Source organism: Phyllostomus discolor, chromosome 4, assembly GCF_004126475.2.
Source record: "Phyllostomus discolor isolate MPI-MPIP mPhyDis1 chromosome 4, mPhyDis1.pri.v3, whole genome shotgun sequence".
Taxonomy (NCBI): Eukaryota; Metazoa; Chordata; class Mammalia; order Chiroptera; family Phyllostomidae; genus Phyllostomus; species Phyllostomus discolor.
The window spans coordinates 194,946,422-194,961,907 of NC_040906.2; the positions used below are offsets into that span (position 1 = coordinate 194,946,422).

The window sequence follows — 15,486 nt, forward strand, 5'->3', positions numbered from 1 at the left end:
TGCCATCTATTTCTTTGCGTCCAGGGCAAAGAGCCAGAGACAATGCCTCTGATATCCTAGCTCAGGAGGGTGAAGACCCTGCGCAAGCACCGCACAAAACAGTCCTGTTTTGCAGGGTCCAGGGAGAGCCGGGCCTTCGTTTCCGGGAAACTGCCACATGATTGATAATTTACTTGGAGTAAATAGCAACATGCCGAGAAGATTGAAGGGTGCCCGAGAATTTTCAATGACTGAGAGATAAATGGCTATGCCAACTCGAAGATGTCCTCCAGTTGTCTTATAATAATGGAAATAACCAGAGTCTTTCAGGGCATTCATAGAAAATGCACATATGAAATGATATGTTGACACTGCTTTCCAAATATGCTTTTGCCCCAGTCGTGAAATAGTTTTTACATACCTTATGTTCATAAATCCCCACAAGAAGCCCGTGATCCATGAGGAGTGTAGTGGCATTCCTCAGTGGTTTAACCTACTGTTGAAAAAGGTAGAAAAGAGGTTCCAGCTTACGCACCTCAGTGCCAAGTCCCACCTGGTTTCCGTTGCACTGGGGAATGCTCTTCACCGCCCACAGTGGGGAATGGTGAGGGCTGGCCCCGGAACAGGCTCTGGCTGCAGCAGAGATGTCTGCATGTAGATTTGTCTGTGCACAGCATCGCAGCATTGGAAGTTACCGAAATGTTTGCCCTAACCAGGGAAGAGACTGGTTTAAATGTCAAGATATCAAATCCCCAACACCCTTGTTAATTAAAGATGCATTTCTCAGATTTCTTGCTCTAATAACATTTAAAATAGGCTCTGAACTTGAGAAAATTCACCTCTATCAATCCAGTGTAATGGAAATGGCAACTGAATGTAAAAATAAAAGAAAATTGGAATAAAAGAATCAAGTTAAGAAATTAATATGCTCAAGACTCATTACTTGTTCGAATAAAAACTTAGTGAATGATAATTTGAAGGATATGATCTATTCAGCACACATAGACACATGGAATTTTGGGAGGCAGAATAAGCATAGAGGAAGCATAGAGGAAACATAAAGAATATAATACTATATTCTTCAGCAAGTATGGATGATACACAGAATCTAAGACTGGAATACACATTTTGGAAAATCAGAGGAAACATTACAAATAAACTAAAATGTTGGCAGCAGCTGGGATTAGCACATGGGATAATTCCAGCTTTTATCTCCCTTCTCTCTATTATTCTATGTTTGCCCAATGTCTTTGTTGTCTGCACTGTGTCCCTATTCTCCACGACACACATGCTGTTTTCTCTGCAGGTATGACATCATGAATCTTCAGTACACTGACGCTAACCGCTATGACTACGTGCACGTGGGCACCTGGCATGAAGGTGTGTTGAACATCGACGACTACAAAATCCAGATGAACAAGAGCGGGATGGTGCGGTCTGTGTGCAGTGAGCCTTGCTTGAAGGGCCAGATTAAGGTGAGCCGGCCACAGATGCCTTCTTGGACGGGGTTCATGAGGAAGGCTTCTGCCCGGACAGAAATAAAGAAACACAGACATTTTTCTTAGGCAAGGTTGTCCAGAAAGAAAGGACCAGGCTTACTCTTGTTATGCTTGTGGTGAGCTAAAATTGGAAACAAACAAACAAACAAACAAAAAAACAAAGAAGATTAGCATACAGAATAAGGAAACCATTTGAATCCTTAGAATAATCTTTAATTAAATCACGATGATGAGGCAGGATGTTAAATATGATATAGAAAGCAAGGGGATGAATAATGTGATTTAAAAATTGAAACAGAAGTAAAACCTGGAAACCCAAACCCATGGTGCCGCTTAGTCATAGTTCTAGCTGTTGTTGAAGAAAGCAGAAGCTGAACAATGCTAAATAAGCATTTAACTAAAATAAAAGAGGTTGAAATGAGGTAACACAGAAGCACAGCTTATCGTTTCTCCACCAAGTTCTTTGATTTTTTCCTGAAACTGGTATTTGCCAGTCAAGAGAGACTCCTCACTTTCTAATTATTCTCAAGTGTTTTTTATTTTTTTATTTTTTTATATATATAGCTTGGGGCAGATGGGCAACCATGATATTACTGTATACATAAAATTAGAGTAAATAAACATCAAAGAGTGAGCATTTAGCTGGACATGCTAGAAAGAATTCTCAGTGAAGAAGACAAAGAAACAGCTCTCTCTGTAAACCCTGCCACTTGAACCAAACTGGATGATGCGCTAGGAAATGGAGTGGAGGGGACTGATTGTGAGCTGGCAAGAGTATAGATTAAATGGCCTAATGGGTCTTTCCATGTCTAATTTTCTGTGATTCATCTCTGGGAGCACACAAGACTGTCACATAAATGTCAGCCAGCAGAGCTGGATCTGCAATAGATTCTGTGTGCGGCTCTGGCCCTGTCACCGTGTGGCCATGGCCATGATGCTGTGCTATCTGGGGAGCTGTGGGACTACCTATGCAGGGGCGAAGGGCACTTAAGTGTCTTAGGGCAGAAGTCTAGTCACGCTCAGAAGTGTCGGTATGGAACCTGGAAAAGCTTTATCACTACTGGTCACAGAAGGTGGATGACGTGCCACCTGCAACATCTTACAGCAGCTGTAAAAGGTTATGCTGATGGACTCAACCTCTCAGGGATACTAGCCGGTTCGAGATGAAGCAAACTGCTGAGACAATTCACCCTATAAGTAGCTTGTGCCTTCTCTGCAGAAGTGATGTTAAAAATATTTAATAATTGTCATGACAACTCACCAACCAGAATCCGCTCCATTCTAGTGCTGTGACAGGGTGCTGGCGGCCACCTGCCATGTTTATAGTTAATCCTGAAAGTGTTAGATTTGGGGGAGACTTAGGCAAGGGGCCCTAAAAAGCTCGCACAGTGTGGGGTACTCAGGGGGCTTAAAGATACCATTAGTTTCCACTGGGAGCCCGAGTGTTTCCGTTGTGTGAGCACACGGCTCCAGCCAAACCCCTGTGCACGAGCGGAATGTCAGCACTGCTTCTCCCCAGTGCATTTTTGATTCTTGTCCTCATGAAGTTCTTTCACGCAAGACCATACTGTGGTGCATGTAGGAACATACCCTCTGAAATCCAGAGGCCCTGCATCCCACTGACTGCTGCCATGAGATACCCGAGAACTGGATTCTGCATTCACCAGCTTTTCTGGAGGGTGGAGAAAACAGGACATCGGAGCCCTAAAGTCACATGATGAAGCCAGTACAGAAGCCCTGAGTTCATGGACTTCTGTGACCCAGAAGTCACACGTCACATGTTCAGCTCAGGCCTCCCCTTCTAGTGTGGGTGGTGGCACGGAGTCTGTCTCACAGACAACTGCTGGGACACAGTTTATGGAACCACGAAGTTGAGTCTTTCAGAGTATAAGTCAGGGCGGGGACCCTGGCGAGGGAAAACAAATTGTCCTAAAGATTCACAGTGCTCCAGCTCCCCCTCACGACTCCCTCCTGTGCCGCTGGTCGCTGGCAGGCCACGAGTGGCGGCTCCTACCCAGTGTGCGTTCCCAAGGAGAGGCCTTTCCCGGCTCAGGTGAGGGTTCAGAGGAGAGGCTAGCTGCCTACAGCTGCGCCTTGACACCGAAGTATTATTTCTGGCATCACGTTTGCATTACGCCCATGCAGTGTTATTCAGGCAGATTCCACAAATCATTGCTCAGCTGTTACAGAGCATTCTCTATAAATGCAAATGTTCCGGGGGCCAATTTTAGAAATATTGTGTACCCTGCAGGAGGAAAGTAGCACCTGGAGTGGAGATGAATCTCATTTTCTGAATAATGGCACTTATATTCTTTCTCACACCACCAATTAGCCACCTACTAGGCCCCAAATGCACACACTCGGGTCCCTTGGTAACCACTGCAAAGATGGGAGACAGGCAACTTATAAGGTGACTGAAAGACTTGGACTTGTATTAACTGGGAAACACAGCCTTTAGGAAAGGAGTATTTATTTTAAATAGCAAATGCCATTCAAAGTGCTAAAATGGTCATTTGACTTCTTTTATGATAGCCCATAGAACTTTCTTAAGGTAACTGCCTTTGGTTCACTCAATCCACTGAGCCACACCAGCCAGCGCTAGTAATTCTCTTTGAAGCAGTTAAAATTCCAGTTTACTTATGTTATTTTTTAGACATATAAATAAAATATCTTATAGACACAGAAGCTAACTTTAGCTATACCACAAACACAGGTAAATAAAATCAAATGTTGCATTGTCTTATATTAAGTTATATTTGGGTTCAGTCAGAAAAAAAAATAGAGCCCATGCCAGGTGGTTGGATAGAGGGAATTTAATATAAGAAGGAGTTATAAAAGTAGGAGGGACTCTGAGGCAACTAACTTACAGATGAGCAACAGCAAGAATAATTCCTACCCCTGGGCCAGAAGGACTCGGAGAAACCTCAGCTGCTACCTGGGATGCCCTCTGAACTGGGGAGGCAGAGGCTACCTGGGCCGCTGCTCTCCCCTTCTCTTCACTGTCCCATCGGGTCTTTCTGTTTTGCTAACCTTATCCAGAAGACAGGTGACCGGAGAGCCTGGTCAATGCCATTCACAGGTAGTTAGCTCAGGTTCCCTTGAACACTTGCAGCTGAGCGAGGCTTAAGGGCTAACATTGCTGGGAGGCACAATCCCAGAGAAGCAGCTGTGAGAAGTGAAGTGAGACAGGAAGGATGAGAAAATACCACAACCAATCACAGTGTGATGCATTACTGAGCAGGATGCTGTTTGAGCATCACTAGTCTATCAGTCCCACAAATATCTCTGGGAAGGCTGCTCGGCCTACCTATTGAAGTGAAAAGGACAGAAGCATGCATGCACCCATGCCATCCTATCTTCTGCCTCCTGTGGTCAAAGTTTGCTTACTGGAAGTAGCATCACCTGACCCCATAGGCAGTTCCTGAGGAAGCCAGAGTCCTTGTTCTATTACATGGAAGCAGTAAGGGGAGAGAAAGCCTCTGTGGGTCCAGTGTAGTCTCTGGTCCAGACTCCTGCTGGGACCCACAATGCAATGCGGGTGGTTCTAGAATCCAGTGCCTGTTTCATGGGAGAGACAGCTGGAGAGGGCAGAAGATGAGGCAACAGCGAGGGAGGCTGACGGAGGGCCACAGAAGTATCCAGAACTCTCCAAGAGTCTGTGGCAGTGGGCCTAGGAGACAGATTAGGTGATGAGACTTTGAAGCAGCACGTAGAATGCAGACAGTGGATCTGCAAGGGAACAGCAAGTGTCAGCACGGGTGCCATTCTCCCACACCAAGCTGCTGCTGTTTCCGTGGTGTGCAGAAGGGGCGGGAAGGCAAAGGAGGGGGCGGTGAAAAGAGAAGGGAGGTGGTGGAGATCAGGGACCACATTTCTCAAGCATATCCTTGTGCAGATACAGTAACGTGTTACAGATATCATCATCCCAATTATCCCTTGAAAGCAGGGATAACCTCCTTTTAAAGCAGGTTCTATCGCCCCCATTCCATAGGTGACAAGTCGGAGGCCCAGAGGGGCTGAGTCACTTGCCCCAAGCATTCTCGGTAGGAAGCGCCAGCACTGGGCTCAGAGCCCACCCAAGCTCTGATCATCCCACAGCCACGCGTTGTTCCACTAGCTTTCGTGATAGGAACTGGCATGTTTCCTACACACACATATTTTAATTGCAAAGCCTTATGTTTTCAATAATTCACAATAAAAGTACAAGCAGAGATCCCCATTGAAAATGCCACGGGCACAGAGTCTAGAATTGAGGAGGCAATGTGTGTCAAGGTGGCAGGGAGTGTTTGACACAGACAGGGTGACGAGCTGAGAAACGGAGGAAGAAGACCCTGCAGGCTGCTTCCACCGTCTCCTGTTCTTGCTTTTCTCCTCTCCTCTTCTGTACTTTCCCCCCTAAGTTTGTCTGTGGATTCTTCACTTCACGCTGATGGTTTTGGGGCCGCAAATTTGGGCTTGGAAAGTGGAGAAAATCACTCCTTTCGACTCTTCTCACCTGGCCAGTCTCACAGAACTTTGGAGACTTTTGGCAAACATGGAATATATCATAATCTGGTTCTCATTGCAGGCATTATATCACGTAATAAAATAAACCTTATACATGTGGGAGAATTACACATACCTTACAAACTATGAACTTCGGAATTGGGTTCACTGTTTTTTCCCTGAATCATTTGAAAGATGAAGTACAAATATCGTGAAGCTTTGTACCTTCACACCTCAACTTCTGTTTTTTAAGAATAAGGACAATTGTCACATGGCCATCAGACCAGCTAAGGAAGTTAGCAGTAATATCATCAACTCTTGCTGTCCCAAGCATGTCCACTTTCTCTTTTGTGAATCAAAGCAAACTACTCATTTAAATCATTCATAGTTAATGTAACCATTTTAGCAACCAGCAAAACGATAAGGTTCCTCCATCATGCAAAGTTTTCTAAACTCCACAGCAGAATGGCAGATTCTCAGTATAAACTGTCCACAGGAAAGTTAACAAAAATCCTTATTTGAGAAGCCTATAGTTATATAATGATGATGTGAGCTGCCTCAGCTACTACAAACATATTGGCTAAAATATTGGAAAAAGTAGAAGACTAAACACTGTTTCTTGTGTTTTGCTGTGTGTGTGTAAACCATAGTTTCTCTGGATGAGCAGGGAACTTTGCAAGCACCGGTCATAATGAGAAGTTCTGGGGAATTAGCATTGATTTCTCCATAACCACTCAGTAACACCTACACTCTCACTTCCTGTGCTTTGGCTTCTTGATTACTGAACGTTTTGGTGACCACCGTAGCCTCATACCCAGCCTGTCCCCAATCACACGAGAGTGGACGGGAGTGCAGCAGGGCTGCTGTGTGTTGGGGGTGGCAGTCACAGAGGCAGAACCCATTTACTTTTCTAAGTAAACATTTTGAGGTATAACATTCAGACGGAAAAGCAGAGGAGGAAGGCAAGGGTGTGGCTACACAAGGTGCTCTTACTACCTGGTCTTTGCTCCAGCTGTTGCCACTGCCTAGGACACTCTCCCCTCGGAGGCATTCAGGGCGTACTCTCTCTCCCTCTCTCCAGCCGTTTTGCAGACGGCAGTGTCTTAGTGGGACCTTATCTGACCGCCATATGCAAAATTGCGATTCCCTATTCCAGGTGCCTCCTTATCAGGATAGGACCAGGGTGGGGCGAGTGAGGTACCTGTGGTACAGACGTTAAGGAGGCACTCACTCTCAAGGTCCTGCAAGTGCAAGGTTGGCACTTGCTCAACCTGAAACGTGCATGACTCTTTAAAGTGATCCCTAGGTGTTATACTTGCCTCACCTGGGTTCCTGTCCTGAGCCCTATTCCTCTTTCTTGCTGCACTTTTCTCAAAGGCTTTCTCTAGAATGATAGCTCCTGAAGGATGGAGATATTATTAATTTTGTTCACTGACTATTTCTAGTCTTCATATAGTTCCTAGCTCACTGTAGGCATTCTAACATACACTACAAATGAATGAATGAATGGTTAAATCATTGATTAAAGGCGTGTTTTCTTAATAAGCATTTCATTCCTCCTTCTAGCAGTGCACTTAACCCAGTATGTTAGGTTTTGAGCTTTTTAACCTCAGTGACCAGGTCTTTTCATTTTTTCGGCCCCATGTACGGCACCATGTCTGGCACATCAGCCACTGAACAAAGGTTGGTTAAGTGAGTACACAGGGTACAGCACAAATAATGCCCCTTTTTATTACAAAATCATATAAGTATGTAATTCTGTAACACAACAATATCACACTCCAGCACACCATATGACATTTCAGGTGAAGTGTTCAAGTTAAAACTATAAATTATTGCACCCATAGTATTACCCTCCCAGTCACACTCAAGCAGGCCTTACTTCTGCCGGACCTTGTATATCCGCTGGTTCTCAGCATAACACATCACCCTGACAGCCATTATTACACTAGGAAGAGCTTCACTCTGGGAAATAACTGGAGATAATGTGGCTGAGATTTGCATATGGTACTAATCCCTTCTGAAGCCGTTTTCTAGCTGAAGAATGCATGATTAACTTTATCCCACGGGGGGAAATTCTGTGTCCTTTGGTACAGAGTGCAGAATGCACATAGCCAGGTCAGATATGTCTACTCTCGTGATCATTTGGCTTACACCACTATTATTTTTTTCTATAATAAATTACAATGTAGGATTTCCCTAAATAGATATTTGTATTTAGCTTTTACAAGGCTCTCTTCAGTTTTCTCTTATTTTTTATTCTCCTTGAATTCTTTATTTCCATTTCTTCTCTTTACATCTTATCTATATTATTTCCCTCTTGTCTTTTATATGCCTTATCAAGTCATAAATACGTGCCAAGAACTGTGCCAGCACTGGGAATGCAAAGGAAGCTTAAATATGGCCGCTTTTTCTGAGAAACTCATAGTGAAGGTAGAGCAAAACACACCAGCAATTAGAGACGATTGTTTTCCGAGCCCTCACACAGGGGGCTGTGGGGCAGCAGGAGGGCAGGGCTGCCTCCCCCCAGCCCCCAGCTGATTCTCCTGCAGCCCTAATTAGGGGAGACCCAGTTTCTGGAGCCTGTATAGCCTCTCGGGCATTTCCCTTTGGAGAAAATTTTTCCTGTTTCCTTTGATGTATTGTTACCTTTCCTTCATTACACTCTCTCGATGCTGTTTCCTTTCCTCCTTTTTTTCTAAATAAAACCTTAACTTAAAAAATCCATCACAAATCACTTCGGAAACTTAGTCATAAAGTGAACACTTGATTTCCCACGGCATAAATGCTTCAAGACTGCTACAGGCATGTGTAACTGAATCATGGTGTCGTGTGGAGCCGAAGGCCTCCTGGTCTCACTAATGATAAGTATAGATCCAGGTACACCGGATGTGAAAAGAACCAATGCACCCTGTGCCCTAGTGAGCCTTGGTCCTTGAAAGGCAGCTTCCATGAAATGTCAAAACTTTTATCATGATTCAGAGCTTCATTTTCAGTGTTTTCCTGTGAGGGGGAGAACGAAGAAATACTTTATTCAGTTATTGAATGTATACTACAAAAATGTCTGTATGGCTGATATAAAAATATAAAAATAATAAAAAATATTCACAATTTTGAGGGATTAAAACACAAGTTAGAGTTAAGATAGAATTATTAAAAATGTCCAGGTAAGGAGCAATGACTTGGAGCTGGATTCCTGGGGCCCACATGGAGCGAGGAATGGTCCCGGTCTTCACAAGCCAGAGCGGAGATACCCTGTTGAGTGCCCTAGAAATTATGTGGAGACCCCAGAGGGGCTGCACCTAAGTAATGAGACCACACCATTCATAATAGAGAGACTATTATAGACTTGCCCCAAAAGGTTAAAAACAACACTCAAACTGAGCCACAAGAAACTTAATTGCCCACCAGAACAAAGGGCAATACTTCTTCAAGAAAAATACTCCAGCATTCTGCACCTTGTGTATACCATGGTCATCATATGGTCCAAAAAATGTAGACATATGACAAAGTGAGAAAGAGTGACACATTACCAAAATAAAAATGAAACGATAGAAATAGTCCCAGCAATTACATTGAGGGTGGAATTAACAGTCAAAGATATTAAAGTACCTACTTTAAGTACATACTAACGAATTTAAAATAAGCATGAATATCATGAGAAGGCAAATAGAAATATAAAAATGTGCAAAATGGAACTACATACAATGAAAACTAAAATTTATAAAAATACCAATAATGGTATCATGAAATATCAGTGAATGGCATTAACTGATATTAGACATTGTAGAAGTAAAAATCGGTAAATTTAAAAACGTAATGATAGCAAATAGGCAAATGAGACACACAGAGGGAAAACAAGGTTAAAGAAATGAACAGACGCTCAGCGACCTGCAGAGTACAGCTGAGAGCTGTGTCATGAGTGTAATCAGAGACCCCAAAAGACAGGAGACAAGCCAGAAAAATTTAAAAAAAAAATAATGACTTGAAAAATATTCAGGTATAATGAAAATGTGAACCCAAATCCATGAAGCTCAACAAATCCCAAAGAATTTGAACACAAAGAAGATATTAAGTTGCTAAAAACAAGTATTAAAAAGAAAATCTTAATATAAGCCACAGCAAGCCGTTGTGTTGGATACAGAAAAGCCGAGTCAGAGTTACGGCAGACTGCGCAGAAACCACATACAGGGAAGGGATGACATTTTTAAAATGTTAAAAAAACCCAAACATCTCTCAACCGAGACCTGTTTCCAAGGACAATGAAATAGCATAAAATGCAAAAAGAAAGGGAAAAATGATCGACTTAAACTTTCTTACCAAGTGAATTTTTTTTTCAAAAATTAAGCCAAAATAAAGACTTTTTAAATAAATATAGGGCTAAGGCAGTCATAATTTTCACATCAGCACTACAATAAATGTTAAAGAATATTCATCAAGATGAAGAAAATAATATCAGCATATAACATTTGGGTAAATATAAAACATACTATTTTTTTCTTATTTCAAAAACGTGTTTCAAAGATGATTGCTTAAGGCAAAACTAATTCTCATGGGGGGTTGTAAAATATGTGTAAGTAAAAGGTACTAAGACAATACCCAACAGGAGGGGAAATGGAAAAGTATTGCTGCCAGGATCTTACAATGGACGCAAAGTTGTGTAACACACTTCTATTAACATGAAGTTAATGATGCACATTTCCAAATTGACAGCAACCCACAAAAACAACACAGGGGTTTAGCAAGTATATCAACTTTAGAGATAAAATGGAATGCTAGAAAATTCTCAGTCCAAAAGAAGGCAGAGTACAAAGGAAAGGAAGCAAAGGGAAGACGAGACGGACAGAAAAAAGAGGTGGTTGATTCATATGCAACCACACCAATGATGATAATAAATGTAAATGTGCTGAACACATTTACATGGAAAGGCAGAAATTGTCAGACTGAAGATGAAAGCAAGATCTAATTATGTGCTGTTTACAAGAAACCCTTTAAATGCAGTGTGTTTTGATGTTTATTTTTGTATTGTGCAAGTGAAAAAGTGCTTACCAAACAATTTGAAAAGGGGAGAAAGTTTAAACTGCTCAGATAATAAGCAATACTTCAGGAATTTTGGACTAGTAATTTTTCTGTCAACAATTTATGTCATCTTTTTAATTCACTAGAGCAAGTAACAAGGCCAGTAAGAGGGCTATACTTCCTTAGCCATCATTCTGTTTTCATGTATATAAATTTGCTCATACTTTCATAATATAACAAAAAATCCATAATCCTCCATTTTTATGAGTTAATAAGATTTATTACATAGAAACTTTTGTGTATAAACACTTCCTGTTCTTTCAGAGAAGAAAACTGTACTTTTATTGTACTTTCTGAGAATAATTAGTACATTATATATATATAAATAAGGATAAATGTCAACTGTTTCATTTTTAGCTGTGTAGGAGATAATGTAGTCAATTCTCTTTATGAAACAAATTATTATTGAAGAACCTCCAAACCCAGCATGAAATGAATCAAAACTCACATCTGAACTCTCAGGTAATTAGGTATGTTTCCATCCGCATACTTCATCGTTTTCAGCAAATAGAATGCTTTGGAAAGTTACCCTTTCATGACAGCGTGGAGACCAGTCCTCGCCTGCGAGAGAAGCCTTCTGGAGAAACCGTGCTCAGGAGAGTGACAATATGACTGTCTGTCTCTGTTGCAGGTCATCCGGAAAGGAGAAGTCAGCTGCTGCTGGATTTGCACGGCCTGTAAAGAGAACGAGTTCGTGCAGGACGAGTTCACGTGCAAGGCCTGTGACTTGGGCTGGTGGCCCAATGCGGAGCTCACAGGTAGGAAGAAACCTTGTGTCTCTGACTGTTGGCCTTTCCAACGTGCCCACTGTTCACAGTGTGAGCAGTCAGTGTGTTCGCTGTTTTTGTTGTTGTTGTTGTTGTTGTTGTTGTTGTTGTTGTTCATCTACAGTGTGCACTCTCCAGTGCTCCTATCAAAGGGCACGCACAAGCCTCTTACAAATGTCCCATGCCCTACACTGAGAGGAAAGTTTATTTAAATCTAAACGAAAATGTGTTGAAAGGGTATTCTGGTGTGCGAGGAGGTTAGGGGGTGGAATGACTGAGCAAACAGGAAAAAGGACTTGTGAACATGGACAACAGGGTGGTGATTGCTAGGGGGAGGGGAATATAAGGTAATGGAAAAAATATAATAAAGAGTAAATTTAAAAACAAAATAAACAAAAAAGGGTATTATGGTACACCAGTAGTTTTGTTTCTGTTTTAATGTTTTATTTGAAGCTAATTTCTAGTCACTTGAATTCATATTTGCACATAAAAGAATGTTTCACTAGTAAAATCAATGAGACTCTTAGGGATGGATTGTGCAAGCTTACATGTCTCCTGAAAGCAACACTCAGATAACCTGTGTTTTGTTTTCCACAGCCCCTGGTTTACAATGGGAGACGCATTTCACAAATACTTTGCTCGAATTTTAAGAGCAACAGGGCCATGGAAAGTGTGTCCTCTTAGTAATCTGACCCCTCACTTGAGAAAGAGGAAACTGAGGCCTAGGGAGGTGAATCCGTGTGCCCGGGTCATGCAAATAGTTAGAGGCAGAGCCCAGTTCCCAAACTGCTGACCCTGAGCCTTCCTGGCTACTAATGAAAATCATCGGAGAGGGTAACATTCCTGATTCTTGTTCCCTTTTTTCTTGTTTCTAAATACGAATATAAAACTAAGAAATTATGTAGCTTATTCGAAGCACATCGAAAATGGCTGGGTTAATAGAACAAGGTCACATAATTAAAATGATACCTATTAAGTGGGAGTGCTTTGTAAAATGCTACTCCTGTTAGAAGACAGTAAACTAAATGAGTACCAGAATTTTTTTTAGAAATCACCTCGTACCAAAAAAAAAGGCCTTTTTAAAGGAAAGGAAATTATATCAGGATATTGTTGAAGGCACAAACTGTGTCTCACTCATCTTTTTATTCTCTAGCTGAAAACTGGTTTTCAACTTTAATGCACCTAAAAATTACCCAGGAATTACCCACCTGCAGAGATTCTTATGCACCTGTTCTGAGAGGGGACCCAGCAGAGAGAGAGGCCCTTAGCTCCTGCCCCATCATTACAGAAACGTTACTCTCTGGCTCATAGCCTGGTACCTGGACTATAATAGCTTCTTAATGAATATTTGTTCTGTTGAGAAAATTAAAAAGAAAAAGGGACTCACCCACATTCAGCTAGGTTAATGCAGTTGGTTAACAAGGAAGCCACTATGAAGATCCAGAGCTTTTTGTCCCTGGTTCTAACATTCTCTCACTACACAGCTTATCTCGCAGTTGAGTGCAATGGACTGACTTGGAAAAAGTTATCCAACCTCTGTCTGGACACAGGCCACCTCTCCCACTCATTCCGTGTCTCTCTTCAAATCTTTATCCTCCTTCATCGTGTGTGCTTCCTACTGGGACATTTTGTCTCGAGTAAGCAGGTCCCCTTAGATCACCCCTGGGCTTGAGAACTGGGTTTGACTTCACAGTCGGTCGATTCTGCTACCTGACGGAGACCACCGCTGACTAGGAAGGGGCTCAAAGACAAAACGAGCCTCTTCCTCAGGCTGACTTGAGATATCAGAGGTCCAGGCTTTGGGGTACGACAGTTTTTCTCTTGTCTATGCTTTGTGCAGCTTCCCCAATCTTTTCCTATTCCTCCATTTTCACATTAATTGGGACATAACTCATAGACAAAAAAGAATTTCTATCCTATTTTAAAACATTAAAATACAGAACTATCTAGTATGTCATAATAGTGAAACTCAAAGTCCTATGTTTATTCTGTAGAGATCTTCCATTGGGGGTATCTTGTTGGCCCACTGACAAATGATCACCACCATTGATCAGGACACTTTGACTTAGCAACTAAAATAATATTCTCCTTGGCCATAAACAGATGAATATTAATGCAGTTGTCCTTCTAAGGAATGTAGTGCACTACCACCCACCACACGTACAATGGTCACTTGCATCTTCAAATGAGTTGAGCCAAGCGGCAGCTCAGACAGTCTTTGTGTAGTGACAGGCAAGTGTCCCATCTGTCCAGGTTACTTTGCAAATCTCATGTGTAGGATCTTGTGGAATACCTCACACCCGAGTTTATACTTACTGTTAATTGCCATCTGTTGTTTCTCATCGCTTTGCTCTGATCCATGATGGAACATGAGATCTCATTGGCCACTTAATTTTGTGCCGTGTCAGGCTCAGAGTGAAGGTGCCGCACATGGTGATGTGGTGTTGGTGGTTGCCATGGGAACGGTAGCTGTTTTAAAAAAAACCTGCACAAAATACCAAAAATCAGTAGAAAAACTCAGAGGAATAAATGCATTGCTTTTAACTAGGTATGTTATTTCTGTAGGTAGATTTTATTTTTTAAATAAATTTTAGTGAAAATGAGAACTTATTTTCTGGGAAATGGTGTTTTTTATTGAAGACAGAGTTTTGTAAAAATATGTTTAAAATTATGAGGTAGCTACTCTCCATATATACTCCAAAGACTCTAATATTGTGAGTCAAACATGTTTAGAAGTACATTTTTATTTTTATTAGCATATGGTTTTTAGCTACGAAGAAAAATTGGTATATTTCCTAGAGGAAGTGATTTCTATATCTGTTAATAAGCTTCTCATATTTTCTTTTTGGGAAAAATGCCCACTTTAATTCAGCATTTAAATGTTATACTTTATTTTTTATGATGCATAAACAGGGATCTCTTCTGCCATAACATGGTAACTCAACAGTAGTTTAACAATTCATGGGCTGATTATATATAATTCAATGCTACTCATTTCTTTTAAAAAGCCAAATAGTGTAAAAGAGTTCTGCAGAAAGCCAGACTACACTAAATTTAATCATCAAAAATATAAAATACTAAACTATAAAAATTAACTCACTTTAACTATTTTTCTTCATTGTAATTGTTGTTGTGACCTCTTCATTGCAATTGCTGATGTGGCCTCGTATGCTATCTACTCATTCATTTACTTTTATATTATTCATCTGCCTAATGCCAGGCAATTTTTTTTGAGCAAGTGGGGATATATGGGTAAATAAAACAAGGTTTATATCATGGAGAATGAGCTTCATAAAAAAAACTAGACACGAAAACAGTTAGTTACAGTATAAGTCCTATAATAGGAATATGTGAAAAATGTCATGTGAACACAGAATAAGAAAGCCATTATTTTTTCCAAGGAAGAGAAAAACCTTTACAGGGAAGAGACATTTGAGTTGAGCATTGAATAATAAATAGAATTTTACCTTGTAGGTAATTCATGTTAATGTAATAAGATTAAAGAAAGCATTTCAATGAAGTCTTAAGTAATCACAAAGTATTACTGTAAATGTTATTAAATGCCCAAGATACTTTGAATAGAATAACTATGGCCTTCATGTTTTTATTCATATTAAATTCATCCTTACCTATTTGAAAATAAGTCCAATAGTAAATTTTAGCTTCTTTCCCTGTAT

At 41.1% G+C, this 15,486-nt stretch overlaps 1 protein-coding gene across 3 annotated transcripts in view; it reads left to right on the forward strand.

Annotated features, from left to right (window-relative positions):
• The window catches only part of GRM1 (glutamate metabotropic receptor 1), a 325,615-nt gene that overhangs the window by 271,684 nt on the left and 38,445 nt on the right, over positions 1–15,486 (forward strand). For all 3 annotated transcript variants that reach the window (XM_036024853.1, XM_028510270.2, XM_036024852.1), the window contains exons 6-7: positions 1,286–1,454; positions 11,674–11,800. In XM_036024853.1, the coding sequence (XP_035880746.1) occupies positions 1,286–1,454; positions 11,674–11,800 (296 nt within the window). The remainder of the gene's footprint in view (positions 1–1,285; positions 1,455–11,673; positions 11,801–15,486) is intronic.